Source organism: Rhinoraja longicauda, chromosome 7 (genome assembly GCF_053455715.1).
Source record: "Rhinoraja longicauda isolate Sanriku21f chromosome 7, sRhiLon1.1, whole genome shotgun sequence".
In the NCBI taxonomy this organism is placed as follows: Eukaryota; Metazoa; Chordata; class Chondrichthyes; order Rajiformes; family Arhynchobatidae; genus Rhinoraja; species Rhinoraja longicauda.
Window position 1 is genome coordinate 68,217,658 of NC_135959.1, and position 27,319 is coordinate 68,244,976.

At 42.9% G+C, this 27,319-nt stretch overlaps 1 protein-coding gene across 2 annotated transcripts in view; it reads right to left on the minus strand.

The window, feature by feature from the left end:
• Window positions 1-24,906, minus strand: part of yap1 (Yes1 associated transcriptional regulator) — an 87,343-nt gene extending 62,437 nt beyond the window's left edge. For both annotated transcript variants that reach the window (XM_078402797.1, XM_078402796.1), the window contains exon 1: window positions 24,231-24,906. In XM_078402797.1, coding sequence (XP_078258923.1) covers window positions 24,231-24,757 — 527 coding nt within the window. In that variant the 5' untranslated portion in view covers window positions 24,758-24,906. The remainder of the gene's footprint in view (window positions 1-24,230) is intronic.
• Window positions 24,907-27,319: the final 2,413 nt, after the last annotated feature.

Sequence of the window (27,319 nt, forward strand, 5' to 3'; positions counted from 1 at the left end):
GTGTGCAAGGCCCCATCGGATGCCAAACATCCTTTGCACCACCTCGCCCAGGATTCACAGCAACTGGGACCTCAACGCCTGTCATCTCGTCACCCTTTCTCCCATCATGCAGCGACCCTCTGTGGCTCCGGTTTCAACATACTAGGAGCATGGAGAACCAGCTGGGAACAGACTTCGTGACCTCCTCAATTCACTGTCGCACCGAACACAACAGCCCCACCCGGCTCGGACATGCCCCACAAAGACTGGGTCGCCCTGAACTGGCTCCGCACAGGGGTCGGCCGGTTCAACACCAACATGCATCGTTGGGGGTTGCGTCCATCAGCAGCCTGCGTGTGTGGAGCAGACCAGCAAACAGCGCAGCACGGCATGTTCGACTGCACTGTCCTCCGTCCCCCTGGTGGAGGGGTAGACCTCACGGGCCTCTACAACAGCACATTGCACTGGCTACAGCGCCTGGAGATGCTGCCTCAAACGCAATAAGAAGGGCTAAGGGTAGCAAGGGATATGGGGGAAAAGCCAGAACGGGGTACTGATTTTGGACGATCAGCCATGATCATATTGAATGGCGGTGCTGGCTCGAAGGGCCGCATGTCCTATTCCGGCACCTATTTTCTATGGTTCTATGCAATCATAAATGTCAATACTTAAATGTTAAATTAGTAAAGATGATTCAGAGAAAAACAAGTATGCAAACTTTTTAAGCGGGGGAGGGTGGGACAGGAGAAAAAGTTAAGAAAGAAATTTGAAAAATATGGATGTAAAGAGTTTTTTAAAAAACTGAAATGTTTGTTTTACACCTGTTTCAGATTTTGGTGCCTTGAGGGAATTCCTTTGCTTAAGCTGCCTGCTTTGTGGAATGACTGAACAGTTGTCCATTTACTTACATGCAGTTAAAAATAAAATTGCTAGCAGATTTAAGATGACAACAAACCTGGTAAAATTATGTGAACAGTCAGAGCAAACTGAATCCATATTACAAACAGTTGCCAAATATACCCACGGTGGTGGTCTTCAGACTCAAGGCCAGCAGCTTTGTTGTTGCACGCAATATTATTGCTCAGCCTATTTAGTTTAGTTTAGTGATGCAGCGCGGAAACAGGACCTTTCGGCACACCGGGACCGCGCCGACTAGCGATTCCCGCACATTAACACTATCCTATACCCACTAGGGACAATACTCTGTACAGACAGCACTCGTGGTCAGGATCGAACCCAGGTCTCCGGCGCTGCATTTGCTGTAGGGCAGCAACTCTACCGCTGCGCCACCGTGCGTTTTCCAAATTACTAGCCCATGCACATCTCCACAGTGCCAAGAAAGTCGCCAATCATAACTCAAGCTTTCATAAGCTAATCCTAAATATTATTTTTAAATCAATTTAAAATTAAACTGATTGTCATAAAATACAGCAGCAAAGCACTTCCCAAGCATTTATTCTGATGCAGAATTGAGGACTTTATACTGGGAAATTTGTTGTATCCGGTGGCGCAGTGGTAGAGTTACTGCCTTACAATGCCGGAGACCCGGGTTCGATCCCGACTATGGGTGCTGTTTGTACCGCGTTTATACATTCTCCCCGTGACCGCGTGGGTTTTCTCCGAGATCTTCGGTTTCCTTCCACACTCCAAAGTGGTGCAGGTTTGTAAGTTAATTGGCTTGGTATAAGTGTAAATTGTCCCTAGTGTGCGTGGGATAGTGTTAATGTGCAGGGATCGCTGGTCAGTGTGAACTCGGTGGGCCGAAGTGCCTGTTTCTGCACTGCATCTCTAAATTAAACTAACCATTCAACAAGGAACAAGCTATTGCATCAGTTGGATGCCAAAGGGTCATCTCAAGTGTGAATTACAGCAGGTGTCTTGGTTCAAATTAACATTTATACATACTATAATGTACATACATACTGCTACAAGCTTAGTGTGGTTTTAACTGCAAAGTGCTTCTAATCCAACCCATCTGCTTCAAGTATAAAACATATCTTGAAAAATTTTGCTTCACAAGGCATATCTGTGGACCCATTGGACACCTAAACGCATCGTAGCCAGCAAGACAGACTCATCAAAACCTGCAAACACATTGTTGGACTTTGTTGAAAAATACATCCAGCAGTTGCATGTGTCATAGCACAAATGTCCAACTTTCATATTCAGACAGGAAAAACAACAGATTTTCTCACCCGAACATAAACAGTGCGATTATCAGTCTTTTTCAGACACCATTCTCCAATAAACCTGGAGGATAAGGTCTGTGGCAGTTTAACTGATCAGGAGCCAGGCCAGTTTTTGAAGTAAAGGAAACAAGTTTTTGACAGCAACGGGCTTTTCTTAATGCAAATCCTGTAGAATGTGCTGCTGGGCTCACATTGCAATTAATTTTTTTTTAATACACCAAACCTTCCCAATTAAAAATTAACACTTTGAGGTCATCTCTCCTGTTCCATTTTCTATTACTTCACTTATTCCCTTCAGATCTTCTATAATTTGGGGTGGCACGGTGGCACAACGGTGGAGTTGCTGCCTTAAAGCACACAGAGCTAGGTTCAATCCCGACTACAGATGCTTGTATGTACAGAGTTTGTATGTTCTCTTCGTGGGTTTTCTCCGGGAGCTCCGGTTTCCTCCCACATTCCAAATACATACAAGTTTATGGGTTAATTGGCTTGGTATCATTGTAAATTATCCCTAGTGTGTGTAGGATAGTGTTAATGTGTGGGGATTGCTTGTCGGCACAGACTCGGTGGGCTGAAGGGCCCGTTTCCATGCTGTATCTCTAACCTAAATTAGGGTAAGAAATTCCATCCTCTTCTCTGCCACTACTTTTGAAGCCATATCTACCAAGTTTTCAGATAACCAAGTCCTGTTCCACAACTTTGCTTCTTCCCTGCAACAGCATTTTTTGTGTTGCTCTCAGACCGACCTTCCAACCTCCCGTTATTTTGAAGGCAGTACACCAATTTCATCATAAAAATCGCAAAGGTTACTCGGATCATTGCGTTAAATAGAATAAAAACAAAGCAACAACCTAACCAGAGAGTGGCAGCACTCTACATCTTATAAAAAAATAACATTATTGCTTTGGGAAAAGAACTATAACAATGTGTTACTCCAGTAGCCCACTTACTGAAATCACATGCAGTTTTGCAAGGATATCCCCTGCTCTCTGAACTTTATTCCCAATCTCCCCATGATCATTTCTTGGATTTTATCTCCTTCCACTCTTCAATCCCCAAAGCCAATTATGGATCTGCTTTCCCTACCCACAAGCAAAATGCACATACTCCCCCCAACAATCTACAAATCTGACCAAACCTTGCCTTCTCAATTTCTCCAATGTTGCACCATCTCTTCCTTCAACTTCCCCACCATGTAATATGCAATCCCTGCCAATTTCATTGGGACCCAACAGTCCACATGCATCCCTCTTTCCACCAAACACATTACAACCTCCTACATCCACATTGGTGTGCAGACAATGGTGGAACATATGGTGTGAATTTAATTTTACACCAATTTAATCTTACACTAATGTGCGATTTTCTACTCCTGGGAGAGTGCATGTTTGAATGTTAAAGGCTTAAAGTCTTGCACATCTAATTCAGATATCTAATTCAGACAAATTTAGGCCCATGCCTGATGCACTTTGGTTTTGTTACTTTCAAAATGTGATTATTGACACAAAGTCCCCTGTAAAATAAATAAGATTTGGATCTCCTTGTAAATTTTCACATGGTGTAAGTTAAATCATCCATAATATTGGGAAGAAGCACATCATTCGTCAGCAAGAAGTGCAATGTGGTACTTTCAATAGCCAGAACAGTGAATAGGACATGAAGGGGCATTTCATTTACAGTTTACTAGCCGCCTACAACTACATTGAATGAGGTAGAATTTATCAGTGTTGTGATTTTGCACCTTGCAGTTCCATGGATTATTTACGTTCCTTTTTACCAAGGAAAATTACAAAGATATAGTTAGCAACAAATCATCCTTTCAACCTTTACCACAGAAGCTAGCAAAATGAAAGTCATACAATGTTGTGCACAATTCCCAGAATGAACAAACACACACAAAGATACCACACCATTACCCCTTAAAAAATAGAAACGCCATGCAAACTATCAATTATCTGCAAATGCTCCTTTATTCAGATCTCTGAAATACAAATATCATAAAAACCTTGAAGCATAGAACCCTAATGCCTAGTTTTTAGTAGCCGGAGAATTCAACCAGGCCAATCTCAAGACACTACCAAAACACTATCACCGTGTCTTTTATCCCACCAAAGGCCCAATCACACTGCACCATTTGCTCACAACCATGAAAGATTCCTACTGCTCATCCTCCAACCACACCGGAAAATCTGACTGCAAATAGGCAATAGACAAATTGCCTATATAGCCTAATAGCCAATTAGCCTATTGCTAATAGTAGCAATAAACTGTGCTACTATTCCTTGCTTACAAGTAGAAACTGAAGTGAGAGGATTCAGTACTGAAAGTTGTACATAGGGGATTTGAGCAAACAGATGAGATCCCTCGCAACAGCGTTGAATTGGTGAACTGGTCCATATTCAACAACCTAAATTTGCTGCCACTGCTGTCACAGACTTCATCAGTAAGTGTGCAGAGGAAAGCATGCTAAAGACAATAGGAGTGTTCCCCGGCTGGAAACCATGGATGAATCGCAAGATCCATTCTCAGTAAGAGATCACAAGCCTGCAGCATTCCAGTCAAACGATCCCAAGCAGTACCCAAATCTATTTACAACCTAGCAAAGCCATCAAGGATGCCAGAGGATTCCAGACCAAGCTAGTGCCCTGGGATTACCACACAGATCCCCTCAATTAGAGCAAGGCTTGTGAGCTATTACGGGCTACAAAGTGAAGTCACGCAGGGTCACTGACAATACCACGGTCTTCCCTTACGAGTTAAATGCATTCTAGAAAAAAAGGTTAGTGGAATTATTGCATCATTCCAGACAGCATCTGTATCCGTTGTCTCAATATCAGACGTCAAATTATCAAATTTTATCTACAATGCTGATGGAACGCCCCCTAACACATACCTTGATAACCACATCTACGAATGTAGAAGGAGGCATCCCAGGTTTTATCTCTTCTTCTCAGAGTAAAACAGTAGCCACAAAGCCACAGTTGCTTTGTCTATTGTATGCTAAACTGTGCCCAATGACTCTGGCAGAGTCCACCTGCCCTAGATTATTTGTCTCCTCTCAAACCCACCTGACCAATGGTCAGTTTGAATAGAACCAGTACTGACAAAGCAGGAATGGCTGTTCAGTCTTTTCACAGATTAATGCCTTGATTCTCTCAAACACATGATTTTTCAAAAACTGGTACCTCCGTGCAATCAATACCCACAACCGCAGGTATAAGGCTCAGGCCCATAATTGATAGGTAACTGGAGCCATCCGTTCTATTGACAACCCAAAAGTTTCCCTCCTCCGTAGTGTTCAAAACATTTTGCTTGGAATCAATTGAAAGTTACGTATCCAAGCATACAATAGACCAACATGCAGCAGTATTAACATGGATACTATCCTGAAATTCTCTCAATAAAATTCCCTTAAATGTACTTCTCTTCGGGGGAGCAATAAACTCCATTCCATAATCCTCTTCCACCTCCATCATGCAATGTTACTATGTGCATTGTATCTCAGGAGAACAGCTTCACAACTTTGCTGCCTATCTCCTCCATCCAACTTGAATTATCTGCCAGTCAACAGCACCATCCTGCAGTGCCTGATCCACAAACGACAGAAAGTTGCATCTTCCTGTCAATGCCTCAATCTGTGCATGTGGTTTGAAACAATTTCCCCTGGTCCCCGAATGCATGAGCCAAGCATGAATCTCCCAATAAACCTCACACAAATTAAAATAAATACTAAACCAAATTGCACAGGCTTGGGCCGATGGTTTGCAAGGAAACCTCTGGCATTCAGCCATGCCCAGGTGATCAAATTCTGGACTTGCATGGGCCCGTTACACATCTGTAGCATGCTGAATGACAGGCGTATCCTTTGCTGGATTACATGTAAAGTCTGGCAGCAAAGGAAATCTGTGCTGAGATTTCCTAGCATTACCCTGGAGGATTGGGACCCCAATCAGTTCAATGTGGATTATCGGTTTGGCAATTAGGAGGGGAAAGATAGTCAACTTATTTCAATTTAATGCTTCTATTTATTTCGTGCTGCTGCATTTTCATAAGATTTAAATTGTCTATTAATTATTTACAGTAACATTAATTTTTGAATGGCTCTAAATATCAAAGATGTTAAAGAAACTATTGCAAAATGCAAGTAATCTTGGTAGAGACATGACTCCTGCCCCAGCCCTGCCTCATGCCAAATGTTTTCCATGTGTTCTGGAGCAAAGCTTCAGGATTGCATCACAAAGCCTACCAACAGCTCATAGGATATCTCCTGCAGAGATATCTTTGGAACTACCTTTGATCAGACTTTACTGGCTTTATCTTGCACTAAACGCTTTTCCCCTTATCATGTATCTGTACACTGCGAATGGCGCGATTGTAATCATGTAATATCTTTCCATTGACTGGTTAGCCTGCCACAAAAGCTTTTCACTGTACCTCGGTACACGTGACAATAAACTAAACTGAACTAAACTGAGATGCAGCTCAGTTGGCATACACATCTGGGCCATGCAAGTTCTTGAAGGGTCATCTGGATAAGGACAGTTAAGTGCAGAAAAATGGCAGACATAAAAGGTGAACACTTACATGTAGGGCATGCACGTAGGGACCAATGCCCTACTCCTGCCTCCAATTTCACATGTTCACTAGACTTTAATAGCAAGAGGTAATTGAATAGTTTTATCACCTAATGAGACCGAGTTTCAGTACAGCTAATCCTCACGATGAAACTACAGTTACTGATAAATAAAAATAAAATACGTGCTGGGAAAACACAGGCCAGGCAGCATCTCTGGAAGAAAAGCAGTAAACATTTCAAGGCCAGGGCCCATGATCAGACCGAGAAAGAAACAAGTGCGCAGAGAAAATTGACAAAAAGGATTTTCTCCAATGGAGTGAAATAATGTGGCAGTGTGGGATAGTAAGCTGTTTGTGATGTGTTACAAAGCCACCCACTGCCCTTACCCATTTTCTCTGCTGCCAAGACATACAGAGAATGTATGATTTTAATGCCAAAATTAAATATTTTTTCTGTACAAGAATGGTCTTACAACATCTAGGACTCTCCTGAACTGCGATTCCAACAATTCATTAATTTATACTTCACTATCTTGGACACCCAAGAATACATTAGCTTGCTGTACTCAATTAAAGAGTCTTGTGAATGGTACAAATAGATGACAGAATTCTGGTGCATAAAATTGTGCTTGCAACAAGGATCATGTGAAGAGAAATAAAAAGGTGAGAATAATAATGGTCCAAGAATTAAATTAAATGGTTTCTGACCTTCTGAGGCTAAAACATATTTTCCATGAGCCATGAGGTCTCATGAAACCATTGCCTGAAGGGGGGGGGGGTTTGAGGGGAGGGGAACAAAGGAAGACCTGTCACGGGTCTTTGTCGGCACCCTTTACGTTGTGACTATTTGCATACCTTGGGTATGCAAGCAAAGAATTTCACATGTGACAATAAAGTATTCATTCATTCATGAGCCATGATGACTGGGTAAAAAAAGGGGTGGTGGTGTGGAATGGTCACAGAGATCATGGTAGCGGAACAGAGGGAGGAATTACTGTCATTTGGTTGAATTGTGGGGTGTTGGGGGGGGGGGAATCATTTTTTTTAAACAATACCTCAAATGATAGAAACATATGACCTGAAAACATGTCCAAGTAATTTAGGCATTCGCAGTGAAAAATCAGACCAAAACAGTAAGCATGCCTACACAGTTTCACAGCTCACAGTTTCACACACTTGCCCTCCTCATGCATTTTTTTAAATTTTATGAACATAACACAGCAATCACATACAAGTCAGTAAATAATTTAGTATCTAACCGAGGTTACTAAATTAAGATTAATGAGAATCCAAATCAGCTTCATTCCAGGCTGTTACAGTAGTTAAATATTTCTTTGCATTCAGTTATTAATTAAACTGACTGCTTGAGATTAGGAAGCTGTACTAACATTTTCAAGGACATCAGTAACCCACTCAACCATCAAGTCACCATCATTCAAATTTCAGAAACAAGATTTTTTGGTTTTGGTCAGTATTTGAAGTAAACTGATTATGTGCAGTTTATTTTGCTTTTTGACCATACTTGCACAGACATTTTTCTTGAGCCGATTGTTGCTTATAAACAGTGTGAAAGAAAGATGTGTTACAGGTCAATGTAGTCAGGGGTGCTCCTAAAAAAATAAAGAACCATAAGGCACAGCACGGGATCAAGTCCTAGCAAATAATTTTCAAAACACACCACACACAAAGCACAGCACTAGTGAAGTCAAACTCAGAAAAGCCTTGTGAAAATGGTATCAACTCTACCACATATGGCTTTTGCAGCACTCCAGAAACAGAACATTGGGTTAATGTAAAACGAATATAAATTATATCCTTCATTGAACCACATCATTTTATTTTAGCATGACCAGTTTAAAGGAAACATTGTCAAGCTAAAGAAAAATACATCTCCAACATAATTACATATGGATTTTAAGTTCACGGTTTTAATTATTGTTACTGCGACCCTAGCTACACAAAGTCAGGAAATGAAAAAGGACGGACAATCCCATCAACAATGGAAATTATTGAAATTCATGGGCACTAGGAGGGTTAATGTCAGTCCTTTGAGACCATGTTTCCTCTGCAGCTTGCGACCGATCATATTTTCCACAAGACCACTATTAATAAAATGTAAGTATTACAGGACTTAAAAGACAATTGGAGGTTTGTTCTTATTACTGCTTCAAATTCAATTCAAACATCAGATCAAGAAGAGTTTGTTGTCTTATCTGACAGTTAATTTCAACACTTCATTTTAAGTATAATTGATGAGAGTTCCAAGTTTCTGTTGTACTTTATTACAGCCACAATTTATTTTCCATTGCCTAATATATCCAGAAATGATACAAAGAACACTTGAGTGGCAGTCCACAGAACAGTGCCTAATGTGGAACAGGACAGAATTAAAACCTCCCAAGACTGCAAGTGGAGGACATTTACCAATTTAATCAAGGTGCCTAAACACAGAGCAATGTGTGTTCTGGCTCTGCGTTTGGCTCAAATATAAGCGATCTCTGAACTCATCCCTTGCAAATGACTGACCCATCCTCCTTTCACACTCCAAAGTTTGTTCATTAGCATTTACCAGTTCACACAAAATCCACATCTATACTTGCTTCAACTTGGATGAGGTTTTTCTAATCACTCCACAGTCCCGAAAATAAAAGTGCCATGCTTCAATGACTACCACCCTGTAATTCCAACATTGACCATGCTTTGAAGGATGGTATTCATTAATTTCAGCTCAACGTTTCAGCACCATAATACTGAGTAAGGTCATCCCAAACTTCTGGAACATTCCTTGGCCTCCACCTGCAACCAGCTTATAGACATTTTGACCGGCTACTACTACCCCCACTACCATCAGACTCCTATATACTCTTATTCTTAACACTGACCAATTCAGTTACTCTTATTAAACTTTAGGGTTTTTTTGCATGACTCAGGCTTTGCATTATAATCTTGGCACCATTCTACTCTTCCCTATTTATCGTTACTGCATAAATACTGTTTACTCTATGAGCTTTATGTGAACAAGAATTTCAGTGCAGCCTCGAGTATATGACAATAAATTGGCTGACATGTATAATATAATTAATCTGACACATAATAAACACTGGTCCATTTTCTTTACTCAATTTCTGCATAACCTTCAAAACGGCTGACAAAATTATCTCCCTCAATCAGCATGTTTTTCCCCCTCATTTTGGTTCCATTTGTACCTCTCCTATCATTCACCACCGAAACTTCAATTTCCTCTCTCTAAACATTGGGCAAATGAAAGTTATCGTTGAGGGCCTCCACGAACCACTAATTCTTTGCTACCAACCTCTGCACCATTGCATTCCCACGGCCTCTTGTAATCACCTACACCCCTATAATAATGCCTCCCCACTCACCTTTGCCACTTAGTTCATGTACCTACAAGTTGCTTTGTTCCACGTAGCAGGAGTACCTCCAGCCTTCTATGCATTGTGTCTAGAATGCCCCTCCTAAATTCAGGCATGTGAGTGAGGTAAAAAAAAAAGAGGAAAAGAGCACTTGCGCGAGGCGTACAACCGGGGTCGAAAAATTGAAAATTTAACACACAAAATTACCAATTTCAAGCCTCTTTTAGTACATTTCAAAGTAAAAACAGACATTACAAAATAATGTGAATACGTCACTGTATACTAATAACATTTTGAAGTAAATTCACACATTAATTGATAATCATCCTAAAGGGTGGTAATTGGCTTTTCTGCTGTGTTTTATGTTTTAACCCCGTCTTAATTAATTTAGTTATATAATCTTGCACTTAAGTTTAATATTTACTCATTACAGTTCCACCACTGATTTTCTGGCACTCTTGGTTCCAGAGCTTTGCTGGTTTATCCAGCCGGCCAAGGATGTCAGCAATGGGGATAGATGTGCTGGCTCCAGCTGGGCTGTAGTTCCAGAGCCCCGGCCGCAGGTTGCAAATTCAACCCACTGATCGGCCATGGAAGTCCCGATGAGGTCGAGATTGGCTGCCTTGCCCAGCCTAGGTGCCACCTTTTCGGGGAGACTTCCAGGGCGGGGGGGGGGGGGGGGGGGTTCGCGGAACCCCTAGCGACCTCTAGTGGAACACTAGTGTTCATTACCAGTCTATACATCGGGGGTTTTTTTCGATCCGATTTCTCTGTTTATTTGGCAGTGAAAAACGCGGAATTCATGCAAAAAGCGCGGGAAATGGATTTTAAAAACGTGGGAAATTCACATGCCTGTAAATTCCTCTGCCCCTCTTTTATTGCTAGATCTTCTGTAAAAATACAACTTGGAAAACAAGTGAAGCCACATTAGAACAAATCTAATTACGAGGCAGCAATCAGATTTGACCTGCCTAGCTAGAAAAATAAAATACAAGTCAGAAGAGGAAACAAATTGGATAGTTGCTAACACATCACAATGATACTTTTTTCGAATCAAGGTGCCAAGAACCCATGGAGGGAAATGCACGTTGCAATTGCAGAATAAAAGGATTCTGAGCAGATGGACCAAAAATAAACTACAAATATTCAACCAATGGGTGGAAAGCTACGAGAATTAATCCCGGCCAAAACGGAATAGGGATGCTGAAGGGATAGAATATTAATTTGTATTAAACTCCAATAGATTTTTAAAAAGCAGCAATTTTCATAAAAATGTTTACCTTGAAGGATTTTCTATCCAAGTATTAGATTATGAATGACCATGACAGAATATATAGGAAGGACATATCCCAGGGGCATGGATTAGGAATAATTGCTAAAACAATGAGAGTGATGAGAAAAAGGTTTTACCCAAAGAGCAGCCACAGTATGGAATCCTAAAAATGGTACGTGCATAAGCATTAACCTTTGTATGAGCAGTGGAGAGCTCTTCAGCGGGTAGTCCATAGAGCTCAGAGGACTATCGGAACACAGCTCCCAGCCTTGGAGGACATCTACAACACACGGTGCCTCAGAAAAGCCACCAGCATCCACAAAGACTCTTCACACCCCTGCAACAGTCTGTTCGAACTTCTACCATCGGGCAGACGATACAAGGCTTTCTACGCCCGCACCTCCAGACTTAGGAACAGCTTCATCCCCAGGGCCATAGCTGCTATGAACCGGTCCTGCTGAGCCGGATGGTCACATCGCACAGTGAACCGGCACAGATCTACTTGCACTATCTTGTTTTAAAACTGTTCTAATTTGTTTCATTGGGTTGTTTAAATTTAAATTAATTAATTTATTGCATCATATGGGAGGCGCATTCCCAATCTCGTTGTACCCCTGTACAATGACAATAAAGATATATTGTATTGTATTGTATTGTAGGTGCTGCTGGTTGGCATTGGAACAGATGCCTTTCTTCCAATTAGCACAATGGGTTTGGGTTTGCAGGTCTCCCTCCAGCCCAGATTTTCCATGATTCAGAGTACTACGCCATTGTTGCACATTACTGCAAGAACTACGGTAACATGTCCATTGAGATAATACAATAATTAAGTAAAAAATTCCAGTGTCAGTGTTTCTACACCATTGCTAAAATTCATATTGGTAAAACTAAACGGTCAAACTGCTTTATAAACAAAGAACGTTTTTTGGTTTTTTTCAAATCATTAATTGCTGACCATTTTCGGTATTACTGATCTGTGAAGAGTGCCTTTCCTTTGAGGAGAAAAGCACAGTTATATCCTAAACTACAACACCAAAAGGATATGCAGTTTTCCCTGGACACAGATTGCTTATGCAAGAACAACAGGAATTTAGAACCATTGATATTTGTGATGCAGAAGGCCATTCTGCCAACCATCAATTAAAAATATCTTATTTTTTAACCTTTCGTCTAGTCTTGTCTAGTCTCATGGGACATGGCACTAAAACACTGAAGCTGGTTTTTAGGATACACTAATGGTTTTCATTCTTACTATTTGGAAAGAGCATCCTACAACTCCAGCCTTTGGTGGAAAATTTCACCATCATCCTTCACCTAATTAATTCAAACTCAGGCATCTGATCATTGATTTCTCCATTAAAGGAAATAGGGTGGATCGGAAGACTCAAGGCTCTTAATGGTTTTGACCATTCTGAATGCACAGGCTGAAAAAATTGTATTTATCTCAGACCTAGCACCATCAAAAATAATTCTTCAATGCACAGAAATCTGACAAGTAGAAACCTAGAAGGTAGAAAATAGAAATGTCTCTTTCTGAAACAAGAGGTGTCATTATTCCCCATTAGCCTTGGATAATAATCAATTAAGATCCAAATGCAAGAAAATTAAAGGATGAAAACCTAAGTTCCAAAGTTAGGTGCAAATAGACATTTGATTTTCCCCCATTTACTGGATTACTGGAAGAAAACTATTTCACTTAATTCACCTAAAATTAACCCATTCTCCCCTTTACCCTGCCATCCTCAACTAAACTTTGTGCCCAATCCTACAAAAGGAAAATTCAATCACTGCTAATTCTACTGACTTAGTAAATATCCAGGGTATATACAGGGTAATTGAAACAATGAATACAACTGGAGGAAGATGGAGAGCGATGCATGTAGTCAAATCCAAAGGAACATTAAATAATCTTGAGATTAGTCTCTATTTAATTACAGAATTAAAGCTTTGGAAGTAAAATATCAGCACTTCATTTGCTTAGGTTCGCTGCAACACTCGATACAGACTTCAACAATTTCAAATTATTAGTCTTTTAGTTTGTGTCAAAATTGACTGATTCTGGCCCAAGGCTATTCACATGCAACATCAACCAAGCTTTCTCTCTCTCTCCATAGGTATTGTGATATGCTACGTATTTATTTCCACCACTGTTTTATTTCAGATATCGAGCAACTGCTGTTATGCATCTCATGGTTCACGCACTATTATTTCTCCCCCGACTGCCCTCATTCACCTCTCTCTATTTACACTCTTCCAGAGTGATCAGTTATGATCAACAAATAATCATCACGGTATTAGAGGGCACCAACAACATCTCTGACTCATCTTAATTCTTCACCATGTTGGAGGCACTCCCTTAGTTCTCTCGACCCCTCTGATCTCTGCAACGTAACACCTGCTTGTGTTCTCACTTTTCCAATTTTGACAAAAGGCCATTAAGCTGAAATGCTAGTTCTGTTTCTCTCTCCTCTGAAGATGTGTATCTCCGGCCGTGAATTGCCTCAAACATTTAAGACTGAGGGACAAGCCTGTAATGGTATTTTCAAGATGACAGAAGTATTGATTAGAATAGATTTGGAGATGCTCTTTGATCTTGCCATTGCTCGGAATCAGATATTAAAGACGCCAAATAAAGGGAATTCAGGAGAGATTAATATACAGCGAGTGGTTAGATTTTGGAACCTGTTATCATATTGTAGTGGAAACACTTCTAACGGTACTTTTTCAATTAAAGGGAAGTTACAAATACCCAAATGATAAGAATGCCAAGTAACAGCAGGAAATGTACATGTGCAACATAAACTCTTATGGAATCAATTGAAGAAATCAGGCAGCAACTTTACCGCTGCGCCACTGTGATTCCCCCAAATTTTTATGTTCTTTTTGTTAATTGTTTTGCTAATTGTTGAAGAATCACATGAATAATGGCAATTTGGTCAACTTGCCAAATGAACTAAGAAACCAACATCTGTGGAACTGCATTATGGGAAGGGAACCGCATGCATACGCATTAACACAGACGTTTTCTGACCTTTTATTCATCGAATAATAAGCAAATAAATTATGCTTTTATTGTGTCCTTCTCTTCCTCTCAGACATAATGACTCCTCAAAAAGAACAAGCCAGACAGCATGGACCTTGAAGAAAGTTGCCCTAAAATACTGAGGCTATTAAGTCGTCTCTATGGTGTGGACATCTCCTTTGCTGACATGCTGTGCTGTAGTGTTCAACTGCGATGAAGTCAAATGGTGTGAATGGTGGATTCGAGAATTCCAAAAACACAAACTAAGGAAAAATAAAGCATCAAATTTTAAGTTTAACTTTATAAATATTACCAACTGCAATAAATAGTGCAGAGAACGCATAGGAAAAGCAGAAAATGTTAGACATTATGGAACAGTATTTGGTTATAATATTTTTGTTAAGACTGGAGTGTTTGTTCACTGGTAATTATGCCCAAACAAACAAATCAACAACTCAGCTAACATTCTCTATGTTCTCTAAAAACAACAAGAGGTGGAGGTTTATACTAAATCATAGGTGTGTATTGATTACATCAGCAAAGACCACAATAATAGTCTGTGAAACTGGATTATCATTAAAACACAACATCTGTTTTTCCATACGTATCTACTGTAGCAGATACTCAAAGGTTTATTTTAGAGAAAATTTGCAGTGCGATGTCAATAGACTATGGTTTTGCTATTGCTAAAAATTCTGGGGCACTTCACTGAGTATCCAACATGACATTACCAATTTAGCTTTTCATAAATTTCACTGCATTAGTATTTCTCACCCTAGGATACACAAGCATGTTTGTTGTGGGGAAGGTGGGGCACTGGGTAGACTTAATAAAAAATAGTTTGCAAGACTACAAAAACACTGGGTCAGCTTAGTTAGAAAGTTTACAAATTTTAAAAAATGCACTCAGCAGGTTAGCTACTTCAACCTTATGACTAGTTGGCACTTCTCTGGAAATCCCATCCAAAGTTGCTGTTTGTGATGCCATCAGCCAGGTGTGGGAGGGAAGATGCTTCCATCAACTGTGAATGTAACACTGATTTACATTCAGAGCCTTGGAACCTCACCTTCTCCATCATGGTCTGGTTTGGCTCAGCCACCAAGCACGACATCTGGAGGATGCAACGAATCGTTCGATCAGCTAAGAAGGTTGTTGGCTGCAACCTTCCCCCCCATTGACGAACTGTACACTGCAAGGGCCAGGAAGCGAGCAAGCAAGATCATCTCTGACCCCTCTCACCCTGGCCACAAACTCTTTGAAGCACTTCCTTCTGGAAGGTGACTCCCGAATGTCAAAGCAGCCACAGCCAGACATAAAAACAGCTTTTTTTCCGCGAGTAGTAGCTCAACTCAATAACCAAAAGTCTGTAGTCTCTTTTTGCTCTGGTTTATTTCACTCGCATGTTTAAACCACAATGTTGCATTCGTAATGTTTTAATGTTTTATGCTTTATTCTTAATTATTTACTGTATGTTCGGGTTGTTACTTGCGAGCGGAGCACCAGGGCACATTCCTTACATGTGTACGTGCTTGGCCAATAAACTTATTCATTCATTGAGAATAAGTGCTAGTAGTTATCTCGCCACATACATTGTAGGCTGGAGCAACTAGTCTCCCCAGTACATTTCCCATGACTGTGATCCTCAGTCCTTGAGATGGTGTTGCAGCATGGCTGGCTACTCTGTGCATCCTGGCACTAGCTGATTTATTTACATCTATTATGTAAATAGATCAGCTGTTATGAACTTCATAAGTTACAACTTATGAAGTTCATAACTTCATAGATTCTCCTAGCAGAATTAGGCCATTTGGCCCAACAAGTCCACTTTGCCATTCAATCATGGCTGGTCTATCTTTCCCGCACACAATTCCATTTTCCTGCCTCCGCCCCATAACCCCCGACACCCCTAATCAAGAATCTATCAAAAATATCCTTCTTTATAATTTACTTGGCCTCCATAGGTGTCCGTGACAATGAATTCCACAGATTCACCACCTCCGACCAAATTCTTCCTCATTACAATCATCCGATTCCTGAAATCCTAATTCCACGACTGTCAGAATTACCAATGATCTCAAACATCTACCTTCAGAGCTGCTAACCTTCCATCCACCAGGATCGACTGAGCAGGATCGACAGGCATTCAGACCTAATGGACCTGACGCGTGTGGCCCAGAACAAGGCCAACCACGACCAATGAAACCTGCAGCCCACTGGCTTCCTGAAGCTTAGTTACCCTACTCTGACCTACGGAAAATATTAGAAGCTATTCAGTGTTTAAGCAGGATACTTAAGAAATAGCTCAAAGCTAATTAGGTAAAGTCAACATGCTTTAGTGAAAGGGAAGTAATGTTTGCCCAATTTATTTGAGAGGTTGATGAAGGAATAACATGTGCTGCAGATAAAGGGGAGCCAGTGAATATGCACACTTAGATTTCCAGGAAGTATTTGATAAGATGCTACATCAAAGTTTATCATGGACAATAAAGACTCAATAGGGGAGTAATCAACATACTGGCTGGCCAACAGTAGAATCAATAGGCATTACTGGTTCCTTTCAGGTTGACAAGATGCCATTGGGATGGATGCTGGGCTTCAACCTTGGATACAGGTATTGGCATGGTTGCTAAATTTATTTGATAATACAATTGTAGGTGGGTCGGAAAGGAAGTTGCAAAGAGGAAATAAGGAAGCCAAATGAAACAGAATATGGGAAAATGGGAAATAGTTGTTTGTTTTGCAGGAAAGATTAAAAAAATAGCTAAACTGACTGCAGAACTCTGAAATGCAAATCTGGGTGTCTTGTTGCATGATTCACAAAAAGCTGGTATGCAGGACCAAAATGATAGTTAGGAAAGTTAATAATGTTACAATTTATCACAAGGAGAATTGAATACAAAGATAGAGAGTAAACAAAATTCTGCAGGAATTCAGCCAGGTGGAGGGAATGGATTGACGGTGTTTTGGGTTGGGACCCTTCATTACACTGGAGTGGGGGGGGGGCAACTGGAAACAACGCCAGTCTCATCCCTCCCTAGATGCCGCTTGACCCGTTGGGTTCCTCCAGCACTTGTAATTTGTTCAGGATTCCAGCATCTGCAGTTTCTTGTGTCTCCACAGAAGTAGGGACGGTTTGTGCATCAATTTTCATTTTGTCATCAGAACAATTAGCCCTTCTAGGTTCAACCATCACAGAAAAAAGATTTGTCCTCCCCCCCAAATTTGCTATGAGGTCACCTCTTTACTTGATCCTGGGGTCTACCAATCTATTTATCACCCTTTTCTCATAAATCACCCATTTTAGCGAATGAAATGGTGCTGCAGTCAAAGCTAATGTCTTCATAGATGTCCAATGTCCTGAACTAAATGCAATAATACATACTGTGTTACCAAACCTTGAACAGCTCTAACACAACTGTCAATCTTTGAATACCAGTCCTCTTTATCCAAAAGTAAAAATGTTGTTACCTCGATAATGGTTTATCTTGTTCACGATTCCAGCTACCCGTCAACAAATACCTTAAAAACATTGTGCAAAAGAGCAGGTAAAAGTAAATGTAAAATAGAACTGCATTATCCTGTAATTTGGGGTCTAATTTTGGTTTTCTTCCCAACCACCAACCTCACAACCTATGACGTATTTATTATTTTTAACTTCTTAGTTACACGAAAGAGATTTCAACAGCAACAGGGCCCTTTTGCCATGGACAGTTCATCTCAGAGCGCATCATACAGACAAGAAAGGCTCTCATCACATTCACCCACTTTGTTCTCAAATTACTGCCACTCATGTTCTTCCATCACATGCAATATTTCTGTTGAATGTTTACAGATTGTGTCTTAAACACTAACCCTGAAAGCGAATTCCACAACCTTAAATGTGCTAATATTTCTCCTGCTTTTTTTCACCATTGTTGCACAGTAATGCTAATAAACCATGATCTAAGATGCGACTTTGCACATTTCCCCCCGATATTGTGATCAAGATGTATTCCTCAACAGTTATTAAAAACCCTAGATTATGCAGGTTTAAATTATTGGCTGCTGTGCTTCCACCTAAAAAGCAAACTTTAAAAGCTGAGAAGAGCTTCAAATGAAAGTTCTTGAAAAGTTGAGAAGCAAATTCAAAATATCTTTCTTCTGGAGCGTTAATATAGTTCTACATATATTTGCCCTTCTGTTGTTCAATTGTTTATACAATTCTTAACAGTGTCACAAATCAAAGTGAACTTTTCTTGTTACTGTTTTATATCTCTACTTTCTCATGCCATGCAGCACCCAGGTTAGTTACATTGTGGGCCCTTTATTCATTACTCTTCACATCACTCACAACCACTTCAGCGTTCACATCTGATTCTCATTTTCCCTGTCGCAAAGTGAAAAACTTTATTTAAAAATTCTTCCTTTTGCATTAATCCAAAGTCATAGATCTTTCCGTTTTGAGAGTCAGTCTCTGCAAAGGATCGGAAATGTTAATTGTGTCTCTCTCCACATATGGTACCTGACCTAGCAAGTACTTTCATTGCTTTGTTTTGCATTTCAGACTGTCAGATTTTTGAATTTTAATAATTCTGCACTGGGTTGTTTTTGTCTTTGTGGAGTTGAATGTTACCATACCAAGTAAACCAATTGAAAGAGTCAACTTAATGAAACACTTTATAAACTTGCATTTGAGTGCTACTGTTGTACAGAATGCCTGAAGCTCAAGTTGGTTGCAGCTGTGGGGAATACAGTTCTTATGCAGAGAGCGGAGTTAATTTATCTGTAGTCACCCAGCAGTGAAAATTTTAGAAACTGCAGACCATTCGGAATCCTTTATAAACTTTTCTGAAGATTATCAAAATAATCAGATCTATTGGCACTGTATCTTGGTACACGTGACAATAAACTAAACTGAAATTTTCCCAATGCAGGAAACTTTCCCTGGCTGTCTTTTCCAGGAAGCTGTGCACATTTCCAAAGCCCAAGGATGTTGGGGCTTATGCCCCAAATTCATCAGTGTAAAGTGGTTTCAACTCTGCAGAGAGAATTCCAATCACTTTGCATTTTATTCAACAATACAGAAAATCAATGAAAATGGAGAAATTCAAGATTATAGTAATGCAAATATTCCTTTCACCGATGTAAACAGTTGTTTCAGACATCCTAAATCTCAGTGCGCAGCAGCATGCTTTTATCGTCAAATAATATTTTTTAAATATTACAATCAATGAGTTCCACAGTTTAGCTTCATTATTTTGCAGTCTTTTTTTGGTGAATTTCAAAAAGCCGATGCTCAAATTTATCATTGACCATTGCTGGCTACACAAAGGTGGTTCGGGAAAGGACTTATTTTCCATTATTAATCCTACATTTGCTTCCTCCTCTTTATTTGTTTGTCCACAGCTCCTGGATGTTTGATCCTACTATACCTGCAAGGATGAACAAACTGTTGACAATCAGCGGCCAAAGGCACTATGGTTCTTTGAATTCATTCTGTTTGAACACTAGCCAATCTTGTTCTCATTTACTGTGTTTGCTTGGGAATGTGGCCCCAATCTATCCAGAAAATATCTGGAGTAACTCAGCGGGTCAGGCAGCATCTCTGGAGAGAAGGATGGGGCCATTTTGGGTCGAGACCCTTCTTCAGACTGATGTCAGGGGAGGGGGCGGGACAAAGATAGAATGCAGTCGGAGACAGGAAGACTAGTGGGAAAACTGGTAAGGGGGAGGGGATAGAGAGGGAAAGCAGGGACTATCTGAAGTTAGAGAAGTCAATGTTCATACTGCTGGGGTGTAAACTACCCAAGAAAAATATGAGGTGCTGTCCCTCCAATTTGCACTGGGCCTCATTCTGACAATGGAGGAGGCCCAGGACAGAAAAGTCAGATTGGGAATGGGAGGGGGAGTTGAAGTGCTGAGCCACCGGGAGATCAAGTTGGTTGAGTCGGACTGAGCGGAGTTGTTCAGCGAAACGATCGCCAAGCCTGTGCTTGGTCTCGCCGATGTAGAGAAGTTGACATCTGGAACAGCGGATACAATAGATGAGGTTGGAGGATGTGCAGGTGAACCTCTACCTCACCTGGAAAGACTGTTTGGGCATTTGGATGAAGTCGAGGAGAGAGGTAAAGGGACAGGTGTTGTCCTTGGATGGAGTCAGGGGGGGACCCATCAATGGAGTCGAAAGGGGAAAATCGGTCATCAGTCTGAAGAAGACATCAGTCTGAAGGGTCTCAACCCAAAACGTCACCCACTTCTTCTCTTCAGAGATGCTGCCTGACCTGCTGATTTACTCCAGCATTTTGTGTTCTACTTCGATTTTAACCACCATCTGCAGTTTTTTTTCCTAGTAAGAAAATATCTGGTACAGTTGCGCATGCTTCAATAGAAATTGTGCATTAAAAAGACAAGATTGAGAGTAAATTAAGAACCCAGTTTTGAGTGTGGACTGCGCTATAATGCATATTACATCATCACCGAGATTGTTCAGATGGACTCCATGGGTCAAAGGCCCGTTTCCACTCTATATCTCCAAACTAAACTGAAGTGTGACACCAGATTCAAACTTTACTTACTACATAGTATGTTTCCACAACACAAAACGTTAAAACCATAAGATTAATGCGCATTGTCTCGTCCTCAGACTAAAATTTGGGCTATGGTTTAAATTTGTCACACACATCCCAATCTTTCCAAAAGCGAGCCTTTCTCTCACTTGCATAGAAATTGACATGCACTGTCCACGTTTAAAATGACCAGCGGTTGAAACACGCTTCCTTATGTCGTTTGGACATGGATGGCAAACATGATTGGCGATACTTGGTAATTTCTGCTGGACGCATGTTCTCAGAACTCCTCACCTGGAACCCAAGGGTCTGACCACTGACTGCAGGAAACCATCGTCCAACGCGAGTGTCGTCCGCCACGTAAACTCCCAGCGAGAGGCCAGCGGTAGAGTTGCTGCCTAGAGTTGCGCCAGGGACCCGGGTTCGATCCCGACTGCGGGCGCTGTCTGTACGGAGTTTGTACGTTCTCCCCGTGGGTTTCTCCGAGATCTTCGGTTTCCTCCCACACTCCAATGACGTACAAGTTTGTAGGTTAATTGGCTGGGTATAAGAGTCCCCGGTGTGGTGGAAGACAGTGTTAATGTGCGGGGATCGCTGGTCGGCGAGGACCCAATGGTCCTGTTTCCGCGCTGTCTCTAAACTAAACTACTCCGTAGATGGATGTTGTTGATAATCGTTCATCCTCCAGCAAAAAAAAACTCCACTGGTCACGTCGACAAGGGGGTTAGCACGTGAAACCAGTTCATATAATTGAAGGGTCCCAGCAGGTTTCTGTAAAGTGATTCGTGCACCACTGATGAACCCAACCGCAGAACCCACACACTGGTATGGATGAAAACATTGGCTGCAGCGTTCGTGACTGAGTCAAGGGTAGCGGCATAGAGCCGCCTGCTGTGGTGACTAAGCGAGGGCTCTTATTCAGCTGTCGGAAGCGATTATAAAAGATTCAGGATTGAGCTGAAATCGGTGACACGAATTTTAAATATCTCAATCCCAGTAGCAATTGACCGCGCCCTGAAGACAAGCACAAGATGATTTAGCGTTTATTTCAACAGCTAACCATCAGTGGAAGACGAATTATTGCACACATCGTTCGCAAGTCAAGGTAAAGTACGTGCAGGAAGGAACTGCAGATGCTGGTTTACACGAAGATAGACAGAAAAACGCTGGAGTAACTCAGCGGGCAAGTAGCGTCTCAGGAGAGAAGGAATGGGTGACGTTTCGGGTCGAGACCTTCAGAGTCTGAAGAAGGGTCTCGACCCGAACCGTCACTCATTCCTTCTCTCCAGAGACGCTGCCTGTCCCGCTGAGTTACTCCAGCACTTTGTGTCTATCTTCGATTTAAATGTAAAGTACAGCAAGTCAACGTTGCCAGCCACTCGAGTGTTAGGGTGAAATGTGATACAATAACTCAAACCTGGTCTTTATTCAGTACGTAGATGGTTATAAATAAGGCTTTATGATTGTCGAACAATATTATGGTTGTTCCGAGTAGTTAAATCTGAACATGCTTGATCAGCCTATGATTTATGATACTGTCAGCCAACCAACGAGAGCGGAGTTGCAGTCACTTACTCGGAAGCAAATTAAAGAGTACATTGACCCCCACCCCCACCCAACCAAAGTGTTCAAACTTCTTAAAATAACTGTACATCCGTCAAACCAAAGGATAAATCAGTGTGAGTGGTTAGATTAATAACAATCGACAATCTCTTGTCGTGACCATCGAAAATGTAAATATTCTTCGTGGCTTGAACGGAGATTTTGCTGGTCCCTCTGTCCCCACCCCCTCGTGATGCGAGAAGGTTAAACAGTTCAGAAACTTTACAAGCAGGTTTTGTCCACACTTCCCACGTTACTCTTTTGCTTAAAGAAACATCCTTGTCAACCTGGCCGCGCTTTCAATAATTGACTCTAACTGTCTGCGAAGGAACAAACACTGGACCCTTGCAGATAACTACTGCCAGACATGTGGACTTTGGCAATCTCAGCCTCCTACAGAGTGCTATTGTTCCAGGTGTAACCCGACACCCTGAAGTGGATCAAGCTTGCTGAATGGCCAGGCGGGAGGGGAACTGTGTGCTGTTGGATCTCAGGCTCCTTCAAGTCTCATCAAATTGGAGCCAGTTCGTAAACTGAAGAAAACCCGGGAACCCCCAGTCATTTTGAACCGAGGGACTACATTGCATCCATTAAGTGTATTATCATCTCGGCCATTTGATGTATGAAGCCCCATCAGATTTAAAAAAATTACTAACAAGCCTCCTTTAACCAATTAATTCAGCAATAGCCACAATGAATAGAAGTTGGCTTTTCTGAGTTTGGTTGCAATGAAACATATCCGATGCCTCATTCAAGATTTGAGCTGTTTCAGAGCCAGATAGGAAAAGAAGCGTCATTAAATGGCCTCGGTTGGAACAAATGATTTTGATATGCGTCGAATAATGTCAAAAGTCAATCTATTCAGATTGTGGGAACAATTCAGCGAACCAAATATTTAAATCAGGGAATTCCAGCTGTCAAACAAAACAACAACACTTCTGATCCAGAACTATTTTGGGGCATCTGGATAACCAGAATAGAGCCATTTTGGGATCGGGTTCGCTTCGTCAAGGACTGCCCACCTCTGCTAAAGAACACAAGAGCTGCAGCACGCCTGTGTGAACTTTGTACATCCCCAAAAAACTGCAGATGCTGAAAATCTGAAATGTAAATGGTCCTCAAGTTTTACAGCCTTTCTCTAAACTTTCAATCTAAAGTTAGTGATAAACGAAATTAAACTAGCTCTTTATTTAAAATGCAGTTCAGGGACCAGCGATCCATTTCGATCGTAAAGAAGTAATAAATCACATCTGGGACTTCCTTTACCATTTAACAAATCACCACAAGTCTTTAGCTCTGCCTTTAACTCTGGTGTTGCCTGCCACCATCTCTCCTCTACTCTCCCCTCCCCCATCCCATCAGGTTACAGATTTCGGTAAGAAATTCACTTCACTCCATCCCCCTCCCACCCAAATAAAAACAAATTCACGGGAGTGGGACTCTTTGGAAAAGCTGTTCAAATCTGTATTACAGAACTCGCAGCGTGTTCCCTGGGAGGCAGGGGACCCTCTCAGCTCTGTAATCCGATCCTCAACACTGTTGAGAGAACTGCAAGTTAAACAAACGCTAACCAGCGCCATTCACGCAATGAGCTCACACGGGCTTCTAAATTAGGTAGGGTATGAAATAAAAAAGTGTTTGAAGAGACAAATCCCCCTGCAAGCCACTTACTTCAGGTAATATCTCTGCCCCGAGGGGGTTTTGGCCATTTCCCAGCCGGGCGGCAGAGGCACATCATCGGCAAACTCAAAGGAAGACTGGCGGAGGTGAGAGGTGGGGTCACCACCGGGGGCAGTGGCCGGTGACTGTGCGAGGGGGGCTCCAGCCGAGCCGGGGGTGGAAGGGCTGGAGGAGGAGGCGGTGTTGGCGCTGAGCAGGGAGGCGGGCGAGGAGTGAGCCCGGACATGTTGCGCTTGTAGCGGCGGTGCGTTGCCCCCGTCCGTGCTCGCCTGGCGGGAGTGGCTCTTGGGCTCCGGCTGCTTGAAGAAGGAGTCGGGCAGCTTGCGGAGCCGCATGGGCACCGACTGCGGCACGCTGGCGTTCTTGGGGTTCATCACCGCGTTGAAGAGCGCCTCCAGGTCGGTCTCTGAGTCGCCGCGGACATGCACGACCTGGTGCCCGGCCGGTGGTGGTGGCGGCGCCGCTTGTTGTTGCTGGAGCTGGGGCTGGGGCTGGTGGGGCTGCGGACTCGACTCCATCCGCAAAATCACAGCTCAATCAATGCACAACCTTCTTTAAAATAAATTAAAGGCGAGAAGCTCCGTTTAAATCAGGTCTGGATCGCCCTAGAAACTTTTCAACTCGGCATCAGCCCCGCCGGCGAAACGCGACCGCAGCAACTTGCACATAAAAGTTCACAAAACTAAAAAAAAGTTTGTAACCAGTCCCAGCCCGAAAGCAACTTGGACTCTGCCCACGTGACCGCTGATGCCGCGGGGCGGGGCCGGGGGGGGTGGGTGGGGAAAGGGGAGGGGAGGGGAAAGAGGGGGAGAGGAAAGGAGAGGGGAGAGAGGGAAAGGAGAGGGGAGGGAGAGGGGAGAAAGAGGAGGGAGAAGGGGGGAGAGAGAGGAGGGAGAGAGAGGGGGAGAGGGGAGCGGGAGAGAGAGGGGAGGGGAAGGGGAGAGAGAGGGGAGGGAAGGGGGAGGGGAGAAGGGGAGAGAGAGATAGGCGGGAGGGGGAGGAGAGGGAGAGAGAGGGGAAGGGGAGAGAGAGGAGGGAGAAGGGGGAGAGAGGGGAGGGGAGGGGGAGAGGAAGGGCAGGGGATGGAGGAGGGAGAGAGAAGGGAGGGAGGAGGAGGAGGGAGAGAGAGGAGGGAGAAGGGGGAGGGAGGGAGGGGAGGGGGCGGAGGGGAGGGAGAAGGGGGAAAGGGAGGAGGGAGAAGGGGGAGACAGGGGAGGGGGAGAGAGGAAGGGCAGGGGGATGGAGGAGGGAGAGAGGGGGAGGGAGAGAGTGGGGAGGGGGAGGGGAGGGAGAGAGGGGGAGGGAGAGAGGGGAGGAGGGGGAGGGAGAGAGGGGGAGGGAGAGAGGGGGAGGGAGAGAGGGGAGGAGGGGGAGGGGAGGGAGAGAGGGGGAGGGAGAGAGGGGAGGAGGGGGAGGGGAGGGGGAGAGGATGGGAGAAAGAGGAGAGGGCGGTCCCTGGGCCCCTTGCACCTCCCACCTCACAGCCCCCGGTGGTCTCCTTGTGATCTGGGAATCTGGACGTTTCCACCTCATTCGGAAAGTTCAGGCGCAACTTTCGCGCCTCTTAATAATCCTGCCCCAGCAACGCTATGAAAGCAGAATACATTGTAGTGCAAGACACAGCATACAACGCCCAGGCTTTTGATAAGAAGACTATTGCAACAACAGATCATTTGCCATACAGTTACATCTGGTAAATAAAATGCAACATTAATTTACAAACCGACAGACAAAAGACACTTGCAAAGATGCGCCGGATTTTCTGTCAAAGGTGCCGTCTATATGATAAAGTACAGTAATGACAAAATAATTCCCAACAATTGTCCAATTACAATATTACCCCTGAAATGTGCAAGGTTTGCGCAGACGGTCGATAACATCCTCATCAAACTACGATCGGAAGACGTGTTACCCGTTCCCCAAACGCTTGTTCGCGACGACTTGACGCGGGGTTCATTTACCACCACTCCAAACATAAAATGTTACAATTGTACATTATATAATAACATAATACATATTATATGTGTGTGTGTGTGTGTGTGTGTGTGTAAACATATAGACTCTTCCGTCCGCAACTCCCTGGTTAACTCATCCCTTCCTACCCAAACCACCCCCTCCCTCTCCAGGTACGGCAACCGCAGGAGATGCAACACCCTTGCAACTCTACCCATCCTCCCTCGACTGTCCACGGACCCCGACAGTCCTTTCAGGTTAGGCAGACGTTCACTTGCAGCTCCTCCAACCTCATCTACTGCAGCCATTGTTCAAGGTGTGGACTCTTATACATCGGCGAGACCAAACGTAGACTGGGCGATCGTTTCGCTGAACACCTTCGCTCAGTCCGCCTGGACCTACCTGATCTCCCGGTTGCTAAACACTTTAATTCCCATTCCGACACCAGGCCTCCTCCATTGTCAGAGTGAGGCTAAACGCAAATTGGAGGAACAGCATCTCATAGACCGCTTGGGCAGTTTATAACCCTGTGGTATGAGTTTTGATTTCTCTAACTTCAAATGCCCCCTGCATCCCACTTCTCTTCATCCCTCCCCCACCGAAGCCGCACTGGCTTCTCATTCTCACCCAACAAACAGGTAACAATGGCCTGTTTCCTTTATTGTCATTATTTTTTGCATATCTTTCATCTATTGTTCTGTATATCTCTACATCATCGTATATATCTCTCGTCACTGCTTAAGAATAAGAGGTCGGCCATTTAGGACTGAGATGAGAAAAATAAAATTCACCCAGAGAGTTATTAATCTGTGGAATTCTCTAGCACGGGAGGCGGTGGAAGCCAATTCACTGGATGTTTTCGAGAGAGAGTTAGATTTGGCTCTTAGGGCTAAGGGAATCAAGGGATATGGGGGGGAAAGCCGGTACGGGGCACTGATTTTGGAGGATCTGCCATGATCATATTGAATGGCGGTGCTGGCTCGAAGGGCTGAATGGCCTCCTCCTGCACCTATTTTCTATGTTTCCCTTTCACGTGACTTTCGGTCTGAAGAAGGGTCTCGACCCGGAACTCCAGAGATGTACCTATCCCGCTGAGTTACTCCAGTCTTTTATGTCTTTCTTCGGCT